The 27,074-nt window shown below is 36.1% G+C and overlaps 1 protein-coding gene across 1 annotated transcript in view; it reads right to left on the bottom strand.

The window, feature by feature from the left end:
- Nucleotides 1-21,568, bottom strand: part of LOC136817339 (WASH complex subunit 2-like) — an 87,640-nt gene extending 66,072 nt beyond the window's left edge. Inside the window, exons 1-13 of the mRNA XM_067073684.1 lie at nt 21,192-21,568; nt 17,589-17,681; nt 17,293-17,364; nt 16,450-16,509; nt 16,176-16,296; nt 15,931-16,004; nt 15,366-15,569; nt 14,259-14,465; nt 9,177-9,504; nt 8,636-8,790; nt 3,102-3,150; nt 1,292-1,363; nt 229-345 (exon numbers count right to left, since the gene is read on the bottom strand). Coding sequence (XP_066929785.1) covers nt 229-345; nt 1,292-1,363; nt 3,102-3,150; nt 8,636-8,790; nt 9,177-9,504; nt 14,259-14,465; nt 15,366-15,569; nt 15,931-16,004; nt 16,176-16,296; nt 16,450-16,509; nt 17,293-17,364; nt 17,589-17,681; nt 21,192-21,443 — 1,804 coding nt within the window. The 5' untranslated portion in view covers nt 21,444-21,568. The remainder of the gene's footprint in view (nt 1-228; nt 346-1,291; nt 1,364-3,101; nt 3,151-8,635; nt 8,791-9,176; nt 9,505-14,258; nt 14,466-15,365; nt 15,570-15,930; nt 16,005-16,175; nt 16,297-16,449; nt 16,510-17,292; nt 17,365-17,588; nt 17,682-21,191) is intronic.
- Nucleotides 21,569-27,074: the final 5,506 nt, after the last annotated feature.

Below are 27,074 nucleotides of genomic sequence, written 5' to 3'. Positions count from 1 at the left end.
TTCGCAAATCGGGCACATTTTGGGCATTACCATTTTGCATCTTTGTGCCAAAAATCAGGAAAAACTAATGAGCCAATCTCGAAAAAAGTTGGTAACTAACGGACGAACGGACGAACATCAGTTAATTTATAGGACCTCCGGGTAGGTCCAAAAAGTGAGAAACAAGGCCTGGGATTTTGCGAACGGAAGATGAAAACAAAGTTAAATAAGAAGTTTTTTTCACAGGACCTTTGACAGGAGCTGGCGTTGCTTTAGATTTACTTGGTGATGATGATGATGAATCGGATCTTTTCTTGGTGGTATCTTTCTTTTCTGGTGAACCAAACAAACCACCGCCACTGGCATCTAAAGAGGTGTGAATTTATGAATAACTTATGAAGAAATTATTATGGTAATGATGGTTGTCGTCCATAAGGGCGGCATGAAACTCTGGGTACCAAAATCTACAAGCCTCATTCTTAATAACTTCAACAGCTCTGAGAAATCATCGATCCAGGAACAATCATGCCATCTTGAATTTTTTCACTTTCGTTTTTTATATGAAAGCATCAAAACAATAAAATGTTTTCTAAAATTCCATCAAAGTTTATCAAACTATAAAAAAGCATGTAAATACCTCAAAAATTTGAAAAAAATTGGTCTATTTGTCATTGCTTTCTGTTAGTTTTTCTCTAAAAAGGGACTGGATCTAGTGGCATTTATTTGCTACCACCTCAAGCAAAGCAAAAAATGAAGTCTGTTAAATTACACCGGACCACTTATCAGCGCCATCCAGTCTATCAAAAAGCTATAAGTGGCCCCGGGCTAATCTTCAAGGGACTTTTCTTCCAATTAGAGAAAGATTCAAATTATGGAGACATTTTGAACTAATTTCCAGCTAAGAGGACCAAAGTTTTAATTCAAATTACAGAAAGGCTCGAATTATAGAAGTTCGAATTAGAGAGAGTAGATAGTAGTCATATCCCAGGAATTTTCCAGGACGGGTTTGCGGGATAAAAAAAACGCAGGAGTTTCTAGGCCTAGGGACACGCAACTCTGTTGACAAATGTATAAAATAGACACTAAGTCTACTACTTTTTTAAAAGTAATTTAATTTTTTCCCAAAAAAAAAACGGCTTTTCTGCATACTTGCTTGTAGGCTGCGCGCATCCCCAGAATTGATTTTGATATATACTAAAACAAAGCAGAGGGGATGCATGCAGCCTAACTTGTTTGGTAAAACGAAAATGTTTCTTAAGAAATTTTTTTTGCTTAGATGAATAGTTTCCAGTGTAAGGAAATTTTGACCTACCTCCGAATATGGAAACAGCACCTGCTGGAACTTTCTTTCCACTGGCTGTTCGTTTCTTTTCAGGCTCTTTCTCTATTGATGAAAAAAGACATATAGTACTAGATTATATCCCTTATTCTCGCAATTTCATTGGCCTAAAGACCTATAACCAGCCTCCATTTAGAGGTAAGATACACGTTTTTTTATAAGAACAAACTTTATAAGAACATAAGGCTTCGATAGCTAAAATGTTGAGAACAAGTTGAGAACATTTTAAGGCTTTGTGGACTCTAAAACACCCGATTTCTTTGGAAAATGGGTAAAAATGGTCAAAAAATGGTCAAAATAAGAACATGTTAAGAGCATTTTTAGGCTTAAAACTCAAAAAGTTAAGAACATTCCAAGGCTTCAAAAGTGTTGGATGTTCTTATGAAAAACGTGTATTGTTATTGAGGAAGCAAAAAAAAATTATATTGTGTATTTTTATTTTACTTTTTAAAAAGTGAATTTTAATTTGAAAAAAATGAATGTCAACCTGAAAAGCTTTTGACCGAATTCAAAATAATTAAACCTACCGGGTGCACCAAAAAAAAGTATACAGGTTTGCCGAGATATTGTGAGCTTCAGGATTTGTATTTTTTGTTCATTCTTTTTTTATTGTATAGGGGATGCTCTAACTTGAATTTTGAGCTATTATACATTAAATTTGAAAAAGTAGTTCGAAAGTTATTTCCAAAAAACTGACTTTTTTTCCATGTCGAAATTTCAAAAAATCATTAAAAATAGCAATCACGCTATAAATAAGACAAAATGACAAAAACACAATTTCATTGTCTTTTGGATTCTTTTTTCTCCTATCTTATATTTTGCCAACGGTTTGTCCATCTTATTTACACGTCATGAATATTTCCAATAGCAGTAAACTCAATGCAGACCTTCTTTGAGCAACTAGTTGAGGAATGGTGATTTATTCTTTCAAAAATTTTCTCACGTAGCACACCACACCTCACTTGGAGATTTCCAAAAGATTTTTTCAGCTTTACCAAAAATATTTTTTCACATGGGAATAGCTTGTTTTACTATATTCTTAAATTCCGTAACGAGTCTTGATGAACACAGTGGCATTTTTTGGTATTTTTATGTGTAAAGAAGGTAAGTGCCAAGAGAAAAGTTTGCTCGCTTTTTTTGATGATTTTTTGAAATTTCGACATTAAAAAAAGTCAGTTTTTTTTAAATAATTTTCGAATTACTTTTTTAAACTTAATGTATGATAGCTCAAATTCAAGTTAGAGCATCCTCTATGCGATAAAAAAAGAATGAACAAAAAATTTAAATCCTGAAGCTCACAATATCTCGACAAACCTGTATACTTTTTTTTGGTGCACCCGGTAGAAATATGAGTTAAGACTCTTTCTCGTTTGGTATAAGCTAGTCTGTAAACGTCCGACGGAGCCGAATTCGATCAAAAGCACGCCAGGTTAACGGTTCTTCCATCGATGATTTGATCATTGGGTGTGTATGTGTTCTTTTCAGAAGGAAAAAGGAAACAAAAAAAACTGTATCTGAAAATAAAAGCTCAAAGGTTTCGATTTTAAATAAGAGTGATATCGTTTGCTTACTCATCAATTTAAATTCACAAGCTTTTTTCGCATTGGATTGACACGGACGTGGAGCAAGATTGGTCAGAAAAAGGGGAAAAGAAAAACATTTTTTGCTTATATCAGCATAACATAACAATAGGAAGACACTGTCCCGATATGAAATATGTGTCTGATATGAAACGGGAAAACTTATGTAAAAATAAAACCTTTAAACTTCTTTTTTATTATACCTTGGATTATTTCATCTTCTTTCTCTTTCGATTCGTTAAATAATCCACCCTGAAAAAAAGCAAAAAAGTTTGTTTAAAATCGAGCCAATCAAATTCTATATTTTAAAAAGGGCATTTTCAACTGTTATATATCCCACTAAACGTTTTGCTTATAAGAGCAAATTATATAAGATCTTCGGCGGCCAGAATATTAACACTTGCGGACTTTAAAACACCCGATTTCTACCTTAGGAATAAAAATACTCACGAAATGGTAAACATAAATAAGATAAGAACAGGTTAGAAAATTTTCAGATTTTTTATCCCCTAGATTGGCTAGCAAGGCATTAAAATTTGTTAATCAAAACAACTAAGAATGCTCTTAAAATGCCTATTTCTATCTGATGGAATTATTCTAGAGAATAAATCACTATTTTATTGCTATATAGCCATTTCTAACCGAGACGGAAAACGTTGACAATGATTTCTGTGCGACGGAAACTTTGACGAAAATTTCAGTGCGACGGAAACGTTGACAATAATTTCTGTGAGACAGAAACTTTGACAATAATTTCTGTGCGACGAAAACGTTGACAATAATTTCTGTGCGACGGAAACGTTGACAATAATTTCTGTGCGACGGAAACGTTGACAATAATTTCTGTGAGACGGAAACTTTGACAATAATTTCTGTGCGACGGAAACGTTGACAATAATTTCTGTGCGACGGAAGAACTTTGATCACTGTATGAAAATCCGAAGGCTTTCAAAAGTTTAGATGTTCGTGTAAAAAGAAGAAGTTCTTTTCAAATGGAAAATTGCTTCATCAGACAATTGTGCATGTGAAGAGACATCACCAGCTAGTTCAATGCTCGCAACAAGGTCAATGCACTGCTTGGGAAGATCAAGTTGTCAAGAGGGAGATCAAGTGGAGTCACCTATGGAAATGGCCAGCAAGCCGATATCAGTTCTTAATAAAATCTACATTTGATATGTACCATCCCCAACGAATTTCTTCAAATGGAAAATTGCTTCATCAGACAATTGTGCATGTGGAAATAAAGGATCATTGTTTCACACCCTATCAAATTGATACACTTGACGTCACAAACAGGTTTTGAAAGTTATTGCTGATGCTATTAGAATGAAGATTAGGGAGATAAACGATGGCAAGAAACCAAAGGTCAGAGATGTACGTTTATCTTAGGAGAACTATTCAAAGCCTCCCGAGAAAAGACAATCAACGATTCTGATTGGGATGGGTTATATGGACAATAGTGGCTGATCTTGCAGGCTATGAGTACAATCTCCCAGTCGAGACTACGAAAAGGCCCGACCTTGTGATGTATTGAACAGATCGGAAAATGCTCAAGTATTTTGAACTGACTGTTTGCTGGAAAGCAGGTATGGAAGCTGCAAGGACCAAGGTTGGACTGTTACTTGTCTACCCTTTAAGATTAGAGTCAGAGGTTTTGTTGGTCTCAGAACAATTGGTATACTAAAGCATCTTGGTTTTAATCGTACTGAAGGAAAAAAAATGGTCGAGCAGATCGAGGAAACTGTTGAGAACGCAAAGTCGGTTCATTTAGACCAAGAGGGACGTTGCAAACTGAAGGAGTCAGTCACCACGTTGGTAGGATACCTCATGGGAGGTGCCCCCACCTCCATAGTCTGTCGCGGCTAGAGGGCGAAACAGAAGACGCTGTGGAGGTTACCGCCTGATGAATTCGATGACGCCAGCGTGGTATCTCGGAGACGGAGCAACTGGTTCCTCAGCTCACGAAACCGGTGAGTTTATTGTTTCTTTTTCTAAAGTATTCAAAAACGAAAAGTTTTTGAAACTTAAAAATAAATCTCTCAAAAAAAGTCCCAGTAAAAGGGCCCAGTGCCCGGAATCCTTGTACATTAAAATCCCAGAGGAAGTTCAAAAACTCAACTGAGCCACAAATAAATTTTCCAGTTTGGATCCAATCGGGAGCAGCCGTTCAGCCAAAATGGCGCGTTTGATGTGAAACATCCGATATCATCATAATACCTACTAGTCATATGTAATTTGGTGCCATAGTTTCTCGTTAGGATTTATACCAATACCTATAGAGTGGAAATGTCATGATTCCTTAATGAAGACATTTCATGGATGAAATCGTTGCCTAACCAGAATTCCTAATGTACATCGCCGAAGCCTGATTTAAAATCATTCCAAGTGCGATCTTAGAATTTGAGTAATAACGGATTAAGTCTCCTTTGAAGGACAATCCATTCACCGCCTTCAATTTCCATATTGTATCTAATATCTTTGATTAAACACCCAATCCGATTGACTTTGTAAACACCTGACGCCCTTGTTGTGAGGTTGTACCAATCTTTACAATCTCTGACATTGATGCAGTATTTTACTCCGCTGGACGAAATTGGGCTTTTCCAGAAATAGTCCGTGCATAGTCCTGTTGAGGATATCGGATATCCAGGGGGTTAACCATTTTTGTTCAAAAGTGGATATCCAGGGGGTTAAATATCTACAAGGGAGCGGATATCCAGGGGGTAAAGTGTCTTTTCAAGTAAAAATACGATATATAAAGAGTCTTTACTGATAAAATAGGATATCCAGGGGGTTTGATACTTCGAAAAATCAATATCCTCAACAGTGGGGTTAAGTTTTTTTCTGGAAAAGCCCATTAGGTTTACTTTGGTAGTTTGCTGTCTAAGCTGTCGTCGTCGTCAATTTCTTTTCTAAGGGTTTTGTCTCTTTAAAGGTCACTTTGTCAGCAAAAATCAGTCTCTCTAAATGTAAGACTTCGCAGGCCCAGCACGCACATACCCAGCATCCCTCAATGCTGGTACCCCCTCCAAGGTAATAGCGTAACATAAAACATACCAAAGAATCTGTAGTACTAGTAGGAATCACATAAAAAGACTTTTCCGCGAATTTTTCCTCCTTATCTTAAAGGATGGAGAACTAAACAGAAAAACACCGAAATATCGTTTCCAAGCCCATGGTGAGAATCAAGACTAATGTCAGCAATGGAATTGAAACATTGGATTAATGATCTGCCAAGAGACACTAGAAGGTCTGGAGCCACTAGAAACATTGGGCTTTTCCAGAAAAAAATTTACCCCCACTGTTGAGGACATTGATGTTTCGAAGTATCGAACCCTACTTTATTAGTAAAAACCCCCTGGATATCCACTCTTAGAAATGTTCAACCCCCTGAATATCCTCTCTTGTAAAGATGCATACCCCAGGATATCGTATCTTTTACTTGAAAAGACACCTTACCCCCTAGATATCCGCTCCCTTGTAGATATTTAACCCCCTGGATATCCACTTTTGAACAAAAATCGTTAACCCCTGGATATCCGATATCCTCAACAAGGGGGGGGGGGCACGGACTATTTCTAGAAAAGCCCATTTTTCATCAAATAGAAACATTTGAAAACTGAAACACGCAAAAGTTTCACTTCGATGAAAAAGTTGCATATGGCCCTATCTCAAAAGACGGAAAGAAAACATATACAAATCGGTTACTGAAACCAAAACTGTTTCAAAAGATTAATGAACAATTTCTGTCTGGAATAAAAAAACAGTTGCAACAAACCTTTTGAAATTGTTCATTGTAGTTACGTTACGGTGATAAAAAATGTTTTGTTGAGATTTCTCTGAGGGACTCGTTGGCCACTTGAAACAAAGTTTAGCAATTGGAGTGTAACTTGATGAAAAGTGTTACAACTGGTTCCAGACCTTAAATTCTGAGAGCTGAATTTTCCCTGAATAACGAAACAAAACCCTAAGTGTTTCCAGAAATATGAAAAAATGAAAAAGATTTACCTTTACCTTATCGGTCCTTTTTACGCCGGCCCCTTTTTACGCCGGCCCTTATTCCGCCACGAGCCCAAAAATAACGCCAATAAGGGCCGGCGTAAAAAGGGTCGATAAGGTATTTAGGTCAAAGAAAACCCTACCTCTATACAAATAGCCGATGTTGAAAGAATATGAAATTCAGTTTTCGCATCAGCTTTTCTTGCATCGATAATACGTGCACTGTGTATACAAAAAGCCTCTAAATTTTCCACACCGTCTGATATCTCGACAGTAGTCTCAACAGCATACTTTCCGTTCCTTGAGATGATGATTTTATTGCAGAAGATTTTCCGATTCCTTAAGACGTATACCAAAGATATGACAATTGACCGTAACGTCATTAGAAAAACCCCCGTTTTAAATGAATCAGTAGTTTCTTTAGGATCCCATACGGTAATTAATGTGATTACAATAGACAAAGCATTACATAAGTTGCTTGCCGTAAGTAACGCTAAAACATTGTTAGCGAGTTCGTTTTGCAGTCGTGATTGTCTTAAACCGGTACGACTTCGATCGTTTCGGATATTCAATGTGCGGTGAGATAATCTGGAATGTCTAACAATGCTGATATGAACTAATGGTAACAACACAACGGAAGACATAAAGGCAAGGCCATTTAAAACTTGCATAACTCTATCATCAATAAAAGCGGTTGCTGATGCCAAAATGCTCACCACCAAAACAATCCCAATGGCAAATCGAACCTTCTTTTCAGTGAAAATTGTTTGATATCTTAATGGTTCCACAACCTTGAAAAATCGTTCGATTGCAATAAACTTGATGAATAAAAACGAGTTCATAATGTCTACACTATCCAGAAACAAAAAGTAAGTTGGATTTGATGTCACCAAAGGATTAATTATAAAGTCAAATATTTTGATGGGTATACCAACTAACCCCACACAAGTATCAGAGATATTCAAAATTGAAATTAATTTCAAATGGTTCCCTATATTTGCATCCCTTAGCAATTTCCAAACGATATAGAATATGAGAACATTCAAAGTGTTCCGGAAAAAAAGCATAGGAATATATGCGATTCCCAAGTCAAGTCGAAGAGTCATTTTTCCAGACTAAGATTTTTATCTGAGCCAAAAAAAAAGCTTGAAATTGATGAGAAATATAAAGGAGCTGATTTCCCTATAATTTGTGTTTTAGGAAATCTTTATTTCATTATAATAAAAAAGGCATTATATGGTCAACGTGTAGGATTTGCAATTGAACTGTTCTGGGTATTTCGTATGGTTCTTTTACGAAGATTATTGTATAGGTTCATTTTTTTTAAGGCTACCATTGAAACATATAGAGAGTCAGTGTTTGGAAGCTATTGAACAGCAACTGAAGATAAATCAAAACTGAAAGTCTTACCAGTGTAGAAAGGACTTGTAAAGTACTCTTAGTTGCCTAATAATAATAATAATCAAAACCCCTCCCCCGTTTGTCATTAACGAGTTTATGTATGTGTGTTTTTCAGCGACGGAGACGGTAAGGTTCTAATTTGAGTAGATCCTGACCAGCTGAGGATGACGGTAAATCAGCATTTTTACCGTCCTCGATTTTGCGGGGCGGAATTGCGGGTTTTTCCAAATCGCTTCAGTCACTCTACCGTCCTCAAAAATGCAAATACATAAACTCGGTATTCTCCCAGCCCCCGGAGCGAAAGAAACAACAAAAATACAAAGCGAAATAAACAAACCTCATCATCGTTATCCTCTTCCTCATCTGGTTCATCGAAGAGTGAATTACCAGTACTGAATAATCCACCACTCTTCTTTGCAAATAAACCATCATCAGCGCCAAATAAATCGTCCCTTCCATCACCATCTTTGTTGTTTGGACCAAACAAGTCATCTAAAGAGTTGAGAGGATGTCAGTTATAAGTATCAGAGTATTACCATGACTTTATCAGTTTTAAGCAGTGAGTCTGTGACCGCAGTCGGAGGCGATCCGAAGAAAGGATGAACAAAACTCTTTCTCTCTTGATTGCTTCCCTGACCCTTGATATTTCTCTTTTGAGCATTAAGCAGAGTGGCATCAAGAACTTTTTTGTACTAAGTACGAAGTCTTCGGTATGATCCAGCCGAGAACCTCGACCTTGCTCTACCTTTACGCTAAAGTCATTTTGTTTTAAAGTGAAAAAAACAGAACGCGACTTTTAACTGAGGATATCTGAATGTGTCATAATATGCATTATAGGAAAACTTCAAAAAAACTTGAAATGTATATCCATCGCATACCGTCATCAGAGTCTTTCTGTGTCTTTTTCTTAGACGATCCACTTCTTTTCTTTTTATCTTTCTTTGAGGAAGCAGCCGTCGAAGCAATATTCTCTGTCTCTGCAGCTGAGGAAGTACCTCTTTTCTTATTCTTCTTACTGACAGTAGATCTCCGAGATGCAATACTCCTGGTATCATCAGCTTTAGTTCCTTTGGATACGATCGATTCTGTATCCCATTCATCTTCAGATTCGACTTCTTGTTTCTTCGATTTCTTCTTTCCACCAGGAGCTGGAATGCCTCCTCCTAACCCGAGTTTGGATGCCAGTTCTGCTTGGAAATTTCTCTCCTGTAGGTAAAGGGAATGAATACAGACGGTTATGAGAAAGAAAATATGGACTCATGGGAGTGTTCTTCAAGTATCTACCCTGTAATAAACTTAAAAATATTACTAAAGGTTTTTAACTTTGTTAAGAGCACAAACAATATAATTCTTCTTCTCAGCCTATTACCTATACTACCACCGTCAAGTTCATCTTCGAAAGCCTGCTTCAAACTCTTCTTTTCACCAAACAAATCAAAAGAAAACCTCTCACATTACCTGTGGTTCATCTTCATTATCTTCACTTTCATCATCAAGTTTATCTTCGAAAGCCTGTTTCAAACGCTTCTTCTCACCAAACAAATCAAAGGAAACCTCACACATGACCTGTGGCTCTTCTTCATTATCTTCACTTTCATCATCAAGTTCATCTTCCACAGCCTGTTTCAAACGCTTCTTTTCACCAAACGAATCAAAAGAAACCTCTCATATAATCTACCAACAATAAATTGGGAAAACTGGACAACCCCCCATATTGAGGACAGTAAAGAAGAAAAATTCTTGGATGCACTACGAGATTCATTTCTTTACCAATACGTCAAAGAGCCGACGAGATGTAGAGGAACAGACGATCCGTCTCTAGTAGACCTCATTCTAACCAGTGAATATAACCAAGTCAACAATCTCAAATATCTTAGTCCACTTGGAAAAGGTGACCACAGTGTACTTGTCTTTGACTTCAAGTGTTGTGCTGAGCAGAAGCCAAGTTGCCAAAAGTATTCCTACAATTCAGCTAACTTCCAGGAAATGCGACGCTTTCTTCGAGCGGCTAATTGGACGCAAGACTTTATCGCGACATCAAGCGGAAAGACAGTATGTGAGCTCTGGGAACAGTTCAAAACTGATCTAAACGATCTAAAGAGCCGATTCGTCCCGCTAAAAGAAGTTGGAAATTCCTTTTGGAAGAAAAAAGGAAATATACCGATAGGGGAAGATATTCGAAATGAAATCAGGATAAAAGATCGCCTACATAGGAAGTGGATTAATTCTTCGGATGCTGACAAGGAGTTCAATAGAGCAAAATATGTTTCGTCGCGAAACCGAGTCAACAGTATAATGAGACGCACGCGTAGAAACCATGAACGAGAAATTAGCAGATCGGCAAAGAACAACCCGAAGCGATTTTGGTCGCATGTAAGAAATCAATTGAAGTCGACAAGCCGAGTTGCATCTCTTCTGGAGTCGGAGGACAACAAAGAATCATTGAAGCATGTAGACATAGAAAAGGCAAATATCCTACAAAAGCAATTTTGTGGTGTATTTACGAATGAGCCAAACGGACAATTACCTTCATTTGATAAAGAACAGATACGATGATCGATATCCCTGAAATTTCTCTAGAAACAATAATAAGACAGATCAAGCAGCTTGACCCCAGCAAATCATTTGGACCAGATGAGATTCATCCGTTGATGCTGAAGGAACTAGTTGACTTCGTTGCAGAACCGCTGAAGATAATCATGAACAAAACATTAGAAGAGAGCGTATTACCTGAGGACTGGAAGATGGCGCATGTCACGCCAATCTACAAGAACAAGGGTGCTCACAACCTAGCCATAAACTACCGTCCAGTCAGTTTAACATCTATAGTATGCAAAATGATGGAGTCAGTGCTACGAAAAGCAATTATGGATCATCTTGTGGAAGAAAATCTTTTATCTGAAAAACAGTACGGTTTTATTGGTAAGCGATCAACAGTCACTCAACTTCTTTACTACATTGACCAAGCATTGACCAATGTTGTGAAACGATGGCAGAAGGCAAAGTTGTCGATTGCATCTATTTTGATTTTGCAAAAGCGTTTGACACCGTCCCTCACAGGAGGTTAAAGAAAAAACTGGAATGTTACGGGGTAGGTGGAAGTCTACTAAACTGGATAACATCGTTTTTGTCAGATCGCAAGCAGCTGGTCAAAGTCAACTCAGCCAAATCAACAACTAACCCTGTCGTAAGTGGGATTCCTCAAGGAAGTGTACTTGGACCTCTGCTATTTGTCATTTACATTAATGATTTGCCAGACAAAGTAGTTTCGGATGCATTTCTCTTCGCCGATGACACGAAAATAGTGAAGACTATAGATTCGGTAGAAGACTCTATCGTTGTACAAAGAGATATCGATGAAATAGAAAAGTGGTCTCAGGATTGGTTACTCACGTTCCATCCTGATAAATGTCATGTCTTAACAATAGGTAAATTCGCCAACATCAAGCATGCACACAGATACCAGCTTGGGGGTAATGAACTTGAACATGTTTTTGAAGAAAAAGACCTCGGCATCTTGATCGATTCCGAACTAACTTTCGAGGAGCATATATCCAAACAGGTTAACAAAGCAAATTCAATCCTTGGAGTCATCAAAAGAAGTTTTAACGACTTGAGTCCTTCGGCATTTTGTACTCTGTACACCACCTTTGTCAGACCTCACTTGGAATATGCACAATCAGTATGGCAGCCAAAATTACGTCGTAGTATAAATTTGATTGAAGGTGTTCAAAGACGGGCGACAAGACTGATTCCTCAATATCGTAATCTCCACTACGAAGAACGTTTAAAAAGACTCAAACTTCCATCTCTTGAGTTCAGAAGGCTTTTCAGTGATATGGTGCAAATATATAAGCATATTCATTTTTACGACCCACAGACAACTCGGAACAAGTTTGTTAAAAAATCCCGTCCAACCAGATTCCATGATCATGAATTTGTTCCAAACTTTGCTGATGATGGTTTTCGTGGGGCTCAGACGAAATCTTTCTACTATAGATCGATCCCAACATGGAATGCACTACCGCGATTTGTCATCGAGTCGACCTCAATCAAATCGTTTAAAGAAAGCCTAAACAAAGCGTGGGAAAAACACCAACTAAGATACTTGACATATTAATATTGTAATTAGAAATCGGTTCGTAGAGGTCCACCTCGGGCCTGTGAGCTTGTATACATCATAATAATAATATTACCTGTGGTTCATCTTCATTATCATCACTTTCATCGTCAAGTTCATCTTTGAAAGCCTGTTTCAAACGCTTCTTTTCACCAAACAAATCAAAAGAAAACCTCTCACATTACCTGTGGCTCTTCTTCATTATCTTCACTTTCATCGTCAAGTTCATCTTCCACAACCTGTTTCAAACTCTTCTTTTCACCAAACAAATCAAAAGAAACCTCACACATTACCTGTGGCTCTTCTTCATTATCTTCACTTTCATCATCAAGTTCATCTTCCACAGCCTGTTTCAAAGTCTTCTTATCACCAAACAAATCAAAAGAAACCTCTCATATTACCTGTGGCTCTTCTTCATTATCTTCACTTTCATCGTCAAGTTCATCTTCCACAACCTGTTTCAAAGTCTTCTTATCACCAAACAAATCAAAAGAAACCTCTCATATTACCTGTGGCTCTTCTTCATTATCTTCACTTTCATCGTCAAGTTCATCTTCCACAACCTGTTTCAAACTCTTCTTTTCACCAAAAGAATCAAAAGAAACCTCACACATTACCTGTGGTTCATCTGACTCTTCTTCATTATCTTCACTTTCATCATCAAGTTCATCTTCCACAGCCTGTTTCAAACTCTTCTTATCACCAAAAGAATCAAAAGAAACCTCTCATATTACCTGTGGTTCATCTGACTCTTCTTCATTATCTTCACTTTCATCATCAAGTTCATCTTCGACAACCTGTTTTAAACTCTTCTTATCACCAAAAGAATCAAAAGAAACCTCACACATTACCTGTGGTTCATCTGACTCTTCTTCATTATCTTCACTTTCATCGTCAAGTTCATCTTCCACAGCCTGTTTCAAACTCTTCTTTTCACCAAACAAATCAAAAGAAAACCTCTCATATTACCTGTGGCTCTTCTTCATTATCTTCACTTTCATCGTCAAGTTCATCTTCGACAACCTGTTTTAAACTCTTCTTATCACCAAAAGAATCAAAAGAAACCTCACACATTACCTGTGGTTCATCTGACTCTTCTTCGTTATCTTCACTTTCATCATCAAGTTCATCTTCGACAACCTGTTTCAAACTCTTCTTATCACCAAACAAATCAAAAGAAACCTCTCATATTACCTGTGGCTCTTCTTCATTATCTTCACTTTCATCATCAAGTTCATATGCGACAACCTGTTTTAAACTCTTCTTTTCACCAAACAAATCAAAAGAAACCTCTCATATTACCTGTGGCTCTTCTTCATTATCTTCACTTTCATCGTCAAGTTCATCTTCAACAACCTGTTTCAAACTCTTCTTTTCACCAAACAAATCAAAAGAAACCTCTCATATTACCTGTGGCTCTTCTTCATTATCTTCACTTTCATCATCAAGTTCATCTTCGACAGCCTGTTTCAAACTCTTCTTTTCACCAAACAAATCAAAAGAAACCTCTCATATTACCTGTGGCTCTTCTTCATTATCTTCACTTTCATCATCAAGTTCATCTGCGACAACCGTTTTAAACTCTTCTTTTCACCAAACAAATCAAAAGAAACCTCTCATATTACCTGTGGCCTTCTTCTTTCACTTCACTTTCATCGTCAAGTTCATCTTCAACAGCCTGTTTCAAACTCTTCTTTTCACCAAACAAATCAAAAGAAACCTCTCATATTACCTGTGGCTCTTCTTCATTATCTTCACTTTCATCATCAAGTTCATCTTCCACAGCCTGTTTTAAACTCTTCTTTTCACCAAACAAATCAAAAGAAACCTCTCACATTACCTGTGGCTCTTCTTCATTATCTTCACTTTCATCATCAAGTTCATCTTCCACAGCCTGTTTCAAACTCTTCTTATCACCAAACAAATCTTCATCGTCCGATTCTTCTTCACTACTGCTGTACATCTTCGTTTGAGGTTGTTTCTTCTTTGAAGATTGACTCGTTTTCGATTTACGCACTGATACATCGTCTGATACATCTTCGCTATCCTAAAAAAAATAACGACAAATCTTTTCGCTTTCACATGTCGAATCACAAGTTTTGGAGAACCGATCGTCAAGAAGAAATTATAATATTTGGTCAACAGTAAAATATTTAAAGTTACAAGAGCTTTTTTTAGTTAACACTCATGATGGTAAAGACGGGAGAGTTTTTTTGGTTTAGATATGATATTAGGAGAACATTACAAAATGGTACCTCTATAAAATTGGAAATCACCTAGATATTAAAAATCGTTTTCTATTACTTCACACGCTTTTTAAAGAAGGGTGAAGCCAAGATTTTCGGGATCGAAACATTTGATTTAATGTCACTTTATACTTTAGAAAATCTTGCATTTACAAAAAAGTCTACGTTAAAATACTTGAAATCATCAAAGAGTTATTTACCAAGAAATCAAATACCTTATTACACAAATATTACTAGTCATTTTATCAACACGAATTAAAAAATTTCGTGTTAATAAAAACCCCCTTAATTAAAACCAGCTGCTGTTTCCTTGAAAAAGCAGAAAATTCGTGTTAATTTCAGATCGTCCAAATTTCAAGGCCGTTGAATACTTGCCTAGTAATATTTGTGTAATAAGGCATAGAAATCCTGGTTTGAGTGAAACATTCATGAAACTAAGCTCTAGTTTAGACGGCTCACCTTTCGCCCTGCCTAATCTAATTGTAAGAGTAGGCACAAAGCGGGCACAAAGTGGGCAGTTAAATTCTTTGCTTTAAAAAGGTTGAAAGAAGACATTGCATTGACGTCAAAAGAGGGCAATGCATTGACGTCAAAAGAGGGAAATGCATTGGCTTTAGACAGCCCACTTTATGCTCACCTTAATTCCCAATTAGAATGGGCAGGGCGAAAAGTGGGTTGTCTAAACTAGAGCTAAAACTTACAGATTCCTCTTCGCTATCGTCCGTTTCATCGCTTTCATCATCATCATCACTTTCTTCTTCTTCTTCTGTCTCCTCCTCATCACCATTGGCATTGTTTTCTTCTTTTTCATCTTCACTTGGATATTCGGTTAAACCTAACGTGTCGTCGTGTAAAAATTCTGCTGTCCCGATCAAGTGCGGTAGAAGGCGGTGAGAATAAACATCCTGAAAAAATAACACACCGAATTTTGCAAAAAAATTATGACCTTTTTACAATTTCATTAACTATAATTAAATAATTATGTTCGATTACCATATTCATTAGTTAATCCTTCTTCAATATTAATCCAGGAAATATTTTACACATCTTAACAAGGCTTTAACTCCTTTTGTAGCTAAAATACGTATTCTGGTTTTAAATGACGTCCAAAATCAAGATGTTCTAAAATATCTTCTAAGTTTCACACTGCTTATGGGATTAAACAAGTTGTATTTTGGTTTGGAGAGTCTTTAGGGACAACTGTTAGATTAGTCAACAGACTAAGTTTAGAGACAAAATTTCAACTATAATTCTCATTATGCTTACTTTAGCTTCGATGATTGGGTCGGCGATGTTTGCTTTGATCAGCTCATCATCATCCTCATCTTCCTCGTCAGAATCTTTGAAAAGAATTTATTGTTCAAATTATTGTGTTGTAAAGTGTTAAAGCCTGTCTAAAAAGCTTGAATGTCCCTGTTTTTTTAAATAGTTTCATCTCTTATTTTATTATTCTCTCAAAAAAAAAACTATCAAAAGAAACAAATTATCGATTAGATTATAATTATATGTACCTCCTCTATTTGCCTTTACTTCAACGGTTATAAAAGCGTCTTCCAGCACTTTGAATCCAAAATGCACTGCGTTGGTGAAACGAGGAATAATTTCAGCTTCAAGCTCTTCCCGTGTTTTATCCTGGTGAGAAATTGTGAATGGACAAATTAAAATCATTCACAAAATATCCTTCTTATTATATCAAAAAGTTAACAAACTTTCACAGTAAACATTACCTTTATAAGGATAAATTCTTCTAACTTTAAAATAAGAAATATTAACAGAAATTTTTACCTTTTTCTCGGTAGTGTCCTTTTCACCTTTGTCATCTGTAATTTCTTCATCATAAACACACTAGTAAGAGAATCAATGTTTAGAAACATGGGACATTTGCAGCACTGCGTTGTTGTTTTGTACCATTTTAACCCTATTCGGGGAGGGGCCGAAATTAATGTTAACTGCTCCTGAAATTTAACAGAGCTTTTGGCATGAAACTTTCTGTAAATTTCTAACTTTTATTTAGCTACAAAATAAAAAAAAATTGACACCTAAAATTCTCACATCTTGAGAATGACATTTCTGACAGTAAGGTGTCACAGAAATTGACACATCTCTAATACAAATTATTTTTCATGTCAAATATCGTTCAAACCATAATTTATTGAATATTTAGGATAAAACAAGCATTTTAGACTGAGGGAACTTTTTTCTAAAGCCTTTGTTAGAATACAATAGCGATTTATAAGAACAAAGGAAATTTTCGGTTTTTGCTCACGTTGGGCACAAGTGACGTCATCAAAAATATGTTTTATCAAAGGTTACATTATTTATATGACGAGGATCTTGCTTCATTCAAAAAGACGGACTAGATCAAAAGGTGTGGTACAGGAGCAGCCCCCTAGTTTTGAACCACCCCTAAAAGCCTAGTATGCATAGTTTTTCAGATTAAAAATGTTAATTATATCAACTAAATATATAAAAGAAACGTTGTCCAATTTCTAAAAATATTTATCAAACATCAGGATACTCATTTTTGGTTTAAAGTAAAATTGTCAAAAAAGGTGAGTGAACACTAGTCTTAAATAGGTCTAAGAAAAGACACAACAACCCTATTGGAGAGGTTTAAAAAGAGCTTACATTTTCAATGAATTGGTTACTTGACAGCATCAAAAAATCATTAAACGTGTTGTGAACTTTGGCACCAGAACCCTGAAAATAATATTAATTTGAAATTTTCTCCTGCAATATTATCCAAAGTCAAGGTTCAAAAAGCCAATGCTTATTTTGAATTTTCTTAAAATAAGAAAAAAGCATTCACTTTTTCGATCATGATATGACAATTTTGCAGCAAAATGATTGTGTCTTTTATTGGAGATTTAATTGTACAGCCATAAATCGATAAAAATCTATTATTAAAAGTTTAGAAGTTTTACCTTGGTTGAGTTGGAAAGATTATCAACAAGTTGTTCAATTTGTGTTGTTCTTGATATAATTTTGTGGGAAAATTCTTGTAAGTAGAGAAGGAGCTATAACATAAGGTAAAGGTGTAAACAGTGAATGATCAATGTCAAGTCAGATTTATACGTTGTCTAAAAATTAGAAGTAACAAAATAATTAGCAACAGCCCTATTTGGGTTCACAATACTGGATGTGCTGCAAAAGATTTCTCTCTTTGAACAAATATTTCTCAAACTCTATGAATTCTGTGAGAGCAAGTCCATTTGTACTGAGTAAATAAACTTTAATAGAGTTATTTTTTAGATTATTTTATTTCATTTTCTTTGCTTTACTTTCTTTTAACTTTACTTGCACATTCAATTCTAGGGCATAAGTTATATCCTGTCTGTAATGGCCTGCATACCTTTAAAATCATGAAAGTGTGGGATTTTCATTAGGAAGATTTAATAGCTCATAGTATATTTTTATATACAAATATACTAGAATTTTTACAAAACTCAGCGTTTCACATTAGCCATATTTTGTCTTTAAGTACGAGAAAAATCAAGGGTGAATTTTCTTAGGTTCAAGAATCTTCAAAATTTAAATCTTATATTTTGTCAAATTTTATTAGACCAATAGTTATCTATACAAAATTCTGGCAGTGTAGCTCAGATTCTTCATACAAAATCTATGGGAAAAACATATTTGTACTTAAATATGCTACACCCAAGAAATTAGGCTAAAGTCCTGCAAAAGTAGTTAATGAGGTTTGCAAAAAACTCCACATAGGAGATCTTTCAAATTCAGTATGTGAATAGAGCAGTATAATAAATACAGCTTTTCTATTCTTCCATTTGTTTCCAGAGATGCAGATAAAGGGATAATGATAATTGAATACTATCCACTGATGATGGCACTATTGTAAAAGCTATAATAACTTTGCAAACTCTTTGCTTGAGAAAATGATTGACAGATTTAAGTTTTTTCACCTGTGAGGGACTTTGTGGGTGTTCTGCAGGGGTGGCTTTATTTAACTCAGCTCAATCCTCAAACTGCATGTGTTGTTTTTCAAAATATATTATAATAACATGGTAGCACAGATTGCAGCAGATCATTTCGATGGAGTTAACATAGTGTGCAGAGAGGGTCTGAACCCCCCCCCCTAATTTTTATTTCATCCCCCCTATTTAAAAATTTTTTCGAATTTGGGCTATTTTCAGCAGCAGTCCACCAGTCATTCAAAACCAAAAACATTGAACTTTGTATTAAAAATTATAAGAAAAAAGAGTTTTAACATGGCGCCGCAGGCAAAAATTTAGCTATCTACACTTGTTTTTTAGTTGTCTCACACCAAATATCTAAATCAATATAAAATATGATAGATATTTTAACCAAAAGTTGTTATCCCCCTATTTTTACTTGACCCCCCTAAAATCTCAAACCCCCCATTTTATTTGGAAAATCTCCTATTATTTTATTTTTGTCCTTTAACTTAATACACATGCTAGCAGAAGATATGCTGATGAAGTATCAAACTTTTTGTTTTTTGTAATTATTATAAATTCATAATTTTTAAATACTATTTTTTGAAAGTCAAGGACAATTAAAGTGAATTTAAGCTGACTGGGTGGATATTGGGCGGAAGGGCGTTTTGCACGTTCCGAGATCGGAAATTAAACAAGAGTAAAAAACGGGGGCGTCTTAGTATGTAATATTAATTCATTATTTTTTTTTTTTTTTTTTTTTTCGTGAATGAAAAATGAATTTCAAATTTTTTAATTAAGGAAATATAATATATATAATATATTATATTTGATTTGTCCCCGAATTGTTTTAGTAGACATTTCGGTCACGTAAATAAAAACACGTGTATATGTTGAAGCCGACTGTGGACTGACCGAAATTGCAATTACATATAAATTATTGTGGAAGTGAACGCTTTAGACGAATGTTTGGGAAATCAAAAAGACAACTTTTGTGAGAATGTTGAGTTTTGTTTACATGGCGGTTTGTGACGCGCTGTTTGAAAATTTGCTGCTTTGATTGGTCAGTCATTTGATGGCATGGCTAGATGCAAGCCCTCCACTGATGCACGTACTGATTCAAGTTACCCGACTTCACATTACTTATCATTATTACATTACTTATATACTTATATACTTTTTTTACTTATTTACAAACTATTTCCAAAATACCCACACAGTTACATCAAAATGCCTCCAAAATGTCAATATGAAAATTGCGTAATCAGAGAACATATGTCTCGCTCATTATAAAAAGGCCGAGACAAACTTTCAATAATTTGATTGTAACATCGAGTTTAATCTCTTTTGTTAAGTCACCAGGGGGTAAATAAAACAGACCTTGATACATTTATCGTTCGTTTCAACTTGACGATTCGTTTAAAACTCTGCCTCCTAAATATTTGGGGTATAGTAGGGGGAAATTTGTTCGTTATTTTTAGGTCGCTCGACTTTTTTAGTCAAAGCACTTGTTATACATTTTTGGAAAGCTAAGGGGTAGGGGAATCAAAATAATTTGGGTGCCAATTTTTTTTCGGACACTTTGGTGTGATTTTCGGACAAATACGACGGTATCAGGCAAAAATCATAGGGTGAAAAATTAATGAAAATTTTAGCTTGAGAAAACGGAGACCTGTTGTATATTTTTGGAAAGCTCTCAAAAAATCAAGATTAGTGATATATTGCGAGTATAGGTGATTTCTTTACCTAACTCGAGATATTAATCCTTAAAAACAGTGTTTTTCAGTGTTTTTCAGCCAGAAACAGCTGTTTGTTTTGTCCAGTTTTTGCGCTTTCGGAAGCTCAATATCTCGAGTTAGGTACTGAAATCACTTATACTCGCAATATATCACTAATCTTAATTTTTTGAGAGCTTTCCAAAAATATACAACAGGTCTCCGTTTTCTCCAGCTAAAATTTTCATTAATCTTTCACCCTATGATTTTTGCCTGAGACCGTCGTATTTGTCCGAAAATCACACCAAAGTGTCCGAAAAAAAATTGGCACCCAAGTTATTTTGATTCCCCTACCCCTTAGCTTACCAAAAATGTATAACAAGTGCTTTGACTAAAAAAATCGAGCGATTTTACAAATTTCCCCCTACTAGTAGGTAAAATATGTACAAAGAAATTCATACTTTTCCAACCCGGCAAATCTTTAAAAAAGAAGCGAACAATAAAATATAATTACCCTTTCCAGATAAACCTCTTCGGTGGCGAGCGTAGTCTACTCTGACGTAATTGTAAAATTTATGTGATGGGAGTTTGAGATAGTAATGTAATGTTGTTTGGGGAATTATGAAGTTTTCTGGAATTTCGATTGCATTTATTCAGGTTGATTTTTTATGACTTCTAATGGTACTTTTTCTAACGAGTTTGATTACTCTGTTCTCACACTTATGTCTTTTTTTTTCGCGTCCTTTTCCGTGATTACTTTTATTTATATTTTTAAAGACAGGTAAGAAGGCATATTGATGTAACTGCCACAGATAATTGTATGAATGAGATAAAATATAAAAACATTTGAGAAAAAAATCAAAAGCTTTAATTTTTAAGATCAATAAAAAAGGTTTACCCCTGCATCTCCACCCAAAGACCAATTCTTGCTTTGAACCCTAAGATTCACAGGGTTTAATGGATACTCTCCAAGTTTTCCATCATTCATAATCGGCGTCGGTACTTCAGTTTGGGTTGGAGGTGCTTGTGTCTGGCTAGCAGCAGGAGGAGGGGCAACAACAGTTGTTGTCGCTGATGCAGTCACTGGTCCTCCTGGGCCAGGAGGTGGTGGTGGTGGTGGGGGAGGGGGAGGAGGTGGCGGTGGTGGCATAGCTTCAATTTAATAATTTCTTGAAAAAAGCAAGTGTAAATCCCTATCAAAATCAAAATTCTAACCCAAAATAGCCTCTGTCATCTTGCTGCAAAAAAAATCGAAGTTGAAAGTGAAACTACTTTACATTTGATCAAAATATTATCCCTCACAATGTTAAAAACGGGCGAGAAGTAACCCGGTTTTCACTGTAAAACTGATTCCGATACTTGTTTTGGGGATTGAAATATATAGCCGGGGTAGTTTGTCATGTGATTTCTCTGATAGGTAGAGGCGTAGCAAATTTTTTTTCCGTAGACGGGCGGAAATATCTTTAATGGTCGGAAATATCATAGCGCAATATGGTCGGAAATATCAATTGATGGTCGGAAATATCTTTTGATGGTCGGAAACATCCCAAACTCTGAAAATTTGAAAATTTAATGGTCGGAAATATCATAGCGTAATGGTCGGAAATATCATTTGATGGTCGGAAATATCTTTTGATGGTCGGAAATATCTTTTGATGGTCGGAAATATCATTTGATGGTCGGAAATATCCAAAACTCTAAAAATTTGAAAATTTAATGGTCGCGCTTTTAAAAATGCTTTATCAGCAAAAAAAATGTAAACAAAAATGGTAGCAAAGGTGGTGTGGTGTGGCCAACTTGTCGTGTGTGCCAGACAAGAGTAGTTTTTTATTTTAAGTTTTTGGGACACTATCTGAGAACTGTTCTGTTTCTTAGTTCTTTACACAGTATTTTACACAAGACGTAGACAGCTTTTTAGGGAGAGAAAGTGGTATTGACCTTTTTATTCAAACACGACTCTTCTTTATTTCTTGTATTTTTTATATCCTTTCCTCCTCTAGCCCCCACTGCTCTCAAATCACCCTAAAGCTAGTCCTAACCCTACCCGGACACCCTCCCATTCTAGACCTTACCCGGGGGGGGGGGCACTCGATCTGAAAACGACTGTTCGGTGGAAAATTTGGCTTCCAAAATCGAACCTTTACAGTGCATCCAGCTGGCAGTGCATGCAGAGAAAATTTGGCCAAAAAATGACCCTTACAGTGGGGGCCAGAGGAGGAAAGGATATAAAAAAGACAAGAAAAAACGAAGAGTCGTGTTAGAATAAAAAGGTCAATACCACTTTCTCTCTCTAAAAAGCTTTTCTGGCACACACAACATGTTGGCCACACAACAAGTTGGCCACACAACACCACCTTTGCTACCATTTTTGTCTACATTTTTTTGCTGATGAAGCATTTTTAAAAGCGCGGGATATTTCCGACCATTAAATTTTCAAATTTTTAGAGTTTTGGATATTTCCGACCATCAAATGATATTTCCGACCATCAAATGATATTTCCGACCATCAAATGATATTTCCGACCATTACGCTATGATATTTCCGACCATTAAACTTTCAAATTTTCAGAGTTTGGGATATTTCCGACCATCTAAAGATATTTCCGACCATCAAATGATATTTCCGACCATTGCGCTATGATATTTCCGACCATTAAAGATATTTCCGCCCGTCTACGGAAAAAAAATTTGCAGAGGCGTAAGGTGCCGCCCATATATCGCCCATCCCGCCTTTGATTTTTTAATGCGGCCATCATCCATCATTATGGGAGGAATGACAATGTGCCTTACCCTAGACTACTCGCATCCACTAACGGATTCGTGCTCCTTCTTATACCATTATACTACCGGCGGTTTTGTAGAGGTCTGCGATTTCGACTAATAGTAGTGCCGTAGCAACTGGGGGTGCAAGGGGGGGCTATGCCCCCCCAATAATTTTTTCAAAAATAGTTATTTTGCAAACCAAAATGCAAAATTTTTTCTTTTTTAATTTGTCATAATTGTCTTTTAAGTGCATGTTATGAGTGCATTTTCAAGCAATCTAGAGCTCAAATTTTCAAAATTTCCCCCCTCGGGCCAAACCATGGTTGGCCCTCGCGGTGTCACTAAACTTCAGCCCCCCCAATATGAAAATGCTTCCTACGGCACTGGGTGGCCAAGCCTGGGGTTCCGTGACATCTTTTCTACGACCTAACCATTTTTAGTTAAAGTTAGTCTATTCCAAAAAACAGTATATTACAAGATAATTTTGAGAGGGAGGACGCGGATTAGGCCCGGGAAAACTTTTTATGACCAAAATAGTGACGCCATAGGCAAAACTGCAAGGGAAAATAAGAGGTAGAGAAATAGCTGATTTTTAAAAGTCAAAATAAACGAAAATGATTGGCACCATCTGAAAGAGTATGAAATTCTGAGCAAAACAACTCTCTCTGACTAAAACACACAAATAAATACAGCCGCTTGAAGTTTAAAAACATTCCGACGTCAGTACGATCAAGACAAGATTTGACGTCAAATCACAGTAGAGCTGACAGTTAGTTGATCTTAAAGCGGCTGTATTTCTTCGTTTGTTTTAGTCAGAGAGCTGTTGTATGTAATACATTTTTTAAAAAGTTGAAATTTTCCTATTTTTCCGAGCCTTAGTGGGACTGAAATTTGATTTTCTTCTGATTTTTCCAACCCTGCGCTAAGCGGGACTTTGGAAGTCCAAAATAGTTACCCTTAATAAGGGCGGCACATACCGTACCCTCCATTTGCCTAAGTAACCCCCTACCCCCGCGGGGCCACACGCGTTAAAGTTACAGTTAAATAGAATCAACTTTTTATCGTCACAGTGTATAGTTGTATATTCATAGATTGTTTACTCATGGTACTGTTTCACTTTGCATGCGTGATAATAGGTTATTATAACAACAACGTTTTTATGAAGAACCAATCAGGTAAACATTAGAACTCAGTCGATTTCGCTTTCGTTTTCAACTAAAAGGCAAAGCAATTTTTGAATGTTTTGTTTTGAGCAAATTAGTGAAATCATCATATTCGCCACTGACCTTTAGATTATATTATGGTGTGCGCAGAATGGATGATTTGTGAGATTTACAGCGCTATCCGAGTTTTTTGCGACGATTGAATGTTTATAAGCGAACTTTTAAAAGGAATACCGTAATATTTGTGGTATTGTAAATTACTCGGCGTGGGTTGTATTTCGGGCGGCTCAAGAGGGACCACTCTGGTTTTCAGTTACAAGGCAGGGTGGGGCTATAAACAAACTCGATATCTACCTCAAAATTCATTTCCATGAATTCAAGTATTACCTACGTTAATAGGGGGGGGGGGGGTTTCAGGGGTCTTAAATACCGTCATACCGACAAAATTTTGGGTCAAATACCGTAATACCGTCGGTAAAGGAAGCCTAATACTGATACCGACATTATATGTATGTTTTTTTCGAAAATAATGAATTTTCAGTTATACAATGTGTAGCAATGTGCCCTCCCGGTTATTACCATAATGGCTTTATGGCAACTCCTGAACTTGGGCACAGGATGTACGGTTTTCAGTTATCAAATCTATTGTGTAGTTATAAATTAGAAACTGTACCGTGAAAAGCACAGGTCAAAATCATATATTGACGCTGTGCGCGCAATCAACGAAGACAAAAGTAACCATGACGACCATCCAAGATCTTGGATGAAGTTCAAAGTTGATATTTTTATTCCTGTTGTTGAAAACACAACAAAAAATATCAGCAATGCTTTTTAAAAAGAGTCAGTGATAGAGAATCATAACATATTATTGGTCTTCAGAGGTTAATATATTCTTTGAAAACTTAACGTCTGATACTCAGGGTATAGAAACTGTACAAACAAGTCTTTTACTTTATGAGGCCCCCCAGTCAACCCTCATTTCAGGTATTCACGCACAAATTTTTGCCAATTCTAATTCACGTATTCACGCGCGAAAAAAACCATTTTCACGTTCACGCACCAATTTTGCTTTTACATCTTTGGTTAAACGATTGTCACCTTATTGGGCTAAATTTAACCTTCTTATGGTTACCCTGAGTATCAGAGGTTAAGTTTTCAAAGAAAATATTAACCTCTGAAGACCAATAATAGAAATTTTATCACGCATGTGTCAATCTAATCACTGTGGAAAGAATCAAAGATGAAGAGCAAATATTACCTTATTAATGTCTAGCAGACTGTATCAGTATGCAGTTTACTATTTACGAATTCCCCAGAAACCTCCAAGTGTAATTAAAGTGAGTTTCTTTCGAAAGAAATCTTTTACATGATCCCCAAATGTATAACAGTAATTACTAAACTTTTAATTATGGAAATGTCACTTTAATTGAATCGAAATAATAGACAGACTTTATGTTATGATTCTCTATCACTGACTCTTTTTAAAAAGCAATGATGGTACTTTTTAGTTGTGTTTTCAACAACGGGATTAAAAATATCAACTTTGAACTTCATCCAAGATCTTGGATGGTCGTCATGGTTACTTTTGTCTTCGTTGATTGCGCGCTGAATAGAATATCGATTCGTCGGCACAGCGTCGATATATGATTTCGACCTGTGCTTTTCACAGTATCTTATGGTCTCTTTTAAACAGATTGACCTATTCTTATACTAAACATTTTCGCCAATATATAAAGTTTTTTGCTAGTTTTGTGACCTTATTCTCGGTATCGTCGATTCTTTTACAGCTATTTGAGCTTTCATAAAGCAATATTTTAGGTCTGCCGTGCCAAAGTTACTTACTTGTTCCGGAGGGCAAGTGCAAAATTAAGCCTTTCCACCAATAATTTCTTCCTCGCAGACCCGTAAGATGTCTTTTATATTGAGAATTAATTTAAAATCGAGGTTTGGGCCAATCATGGTCTGAGAAGCCGTAGACTTCAACACAGGTTTCATAGAGGTTGTGCTGTGGTGCAACTAGAGGAGGCAAAGTTTAACCTGCCCTATGGGAGGAAAGAAAATAAGTGGAAAATAAGAACGCGAGCGAAGCGATCGCGAAAATTTTTCGACAATTTTCGCTCTCCTTTGTTATTGAAAAACGGCCTTAATACGCTATTGTTAGCCAAGTATGCCTTGTTTGTTCACACAATTTTTGATTTTATTTAACACTGACAATTTGTTGGTAAAAATATGGTACGGCGAGCGACGTACCTGCCGTACCCGGTGTGGCGTTCCAAGAGTCTCGCCCAAGAAAAAATTTAAAATTTAGAATGCCTAGATTGCCTGAAAATGCATCATATGCATCATGATGTGAATTATTTTTTAATCGTTCGATGCTGCACAAGATGTTTTTAAAACTGCCTATTTTTACTAATTATTGAAGGAGTAAATACCGCCTTTACTGTCTCTAAGTTACTGCAGTATCAGTGTATTGTATTGTAGTAGCAATATAAGTGAATACGGAGAGACGACCATATCATTTAGTGTTGACAGAGAAAGTTTTATCTAGACTCATTCGTTGGATGCAGTATTTGCATCACAAAAGTTATCTTTGTTTAGATATCGTAAAGTTTTGTTATTTTGAATAACCTCACCATGACAATAATTGAATAGGACATGCAAGATTGTGCAAGCAAAGCGAGCAAGAAAATTTTACTGGTTACAATAGCGGAATAGACTTATCTTTTTTGAAAATCTTTCATGAAACTCATGAAAAAACTAAAAGATGAATAGTTTTATACCGAAATACCGTTTTTTATTGATAAAAATATCGAAATACCGACAAAAAAACAGGCAATTTACCGATACCGGTAGAA

Source organism: Clytia hemisphaerica, unplaced genomic scaffold, assembly GCF_902728285.1.
Source record: "Clytia hemisphaerica strain Z4C2 unplaced genomic scaffold, Clytia hemisphaerica genome assembly, whole genome shotgun sequence".
NCBI lineage: Eukaryota > Metazoa > Cnidaria > Hydrozoa > Leptothecata > Clytiidae > Clytia > Clytia hemisphaerica.
Note: the sequence above shows the minus strand (reverse complement) of the source record. Positions and strands in the feature narration are given on the sequence as shown.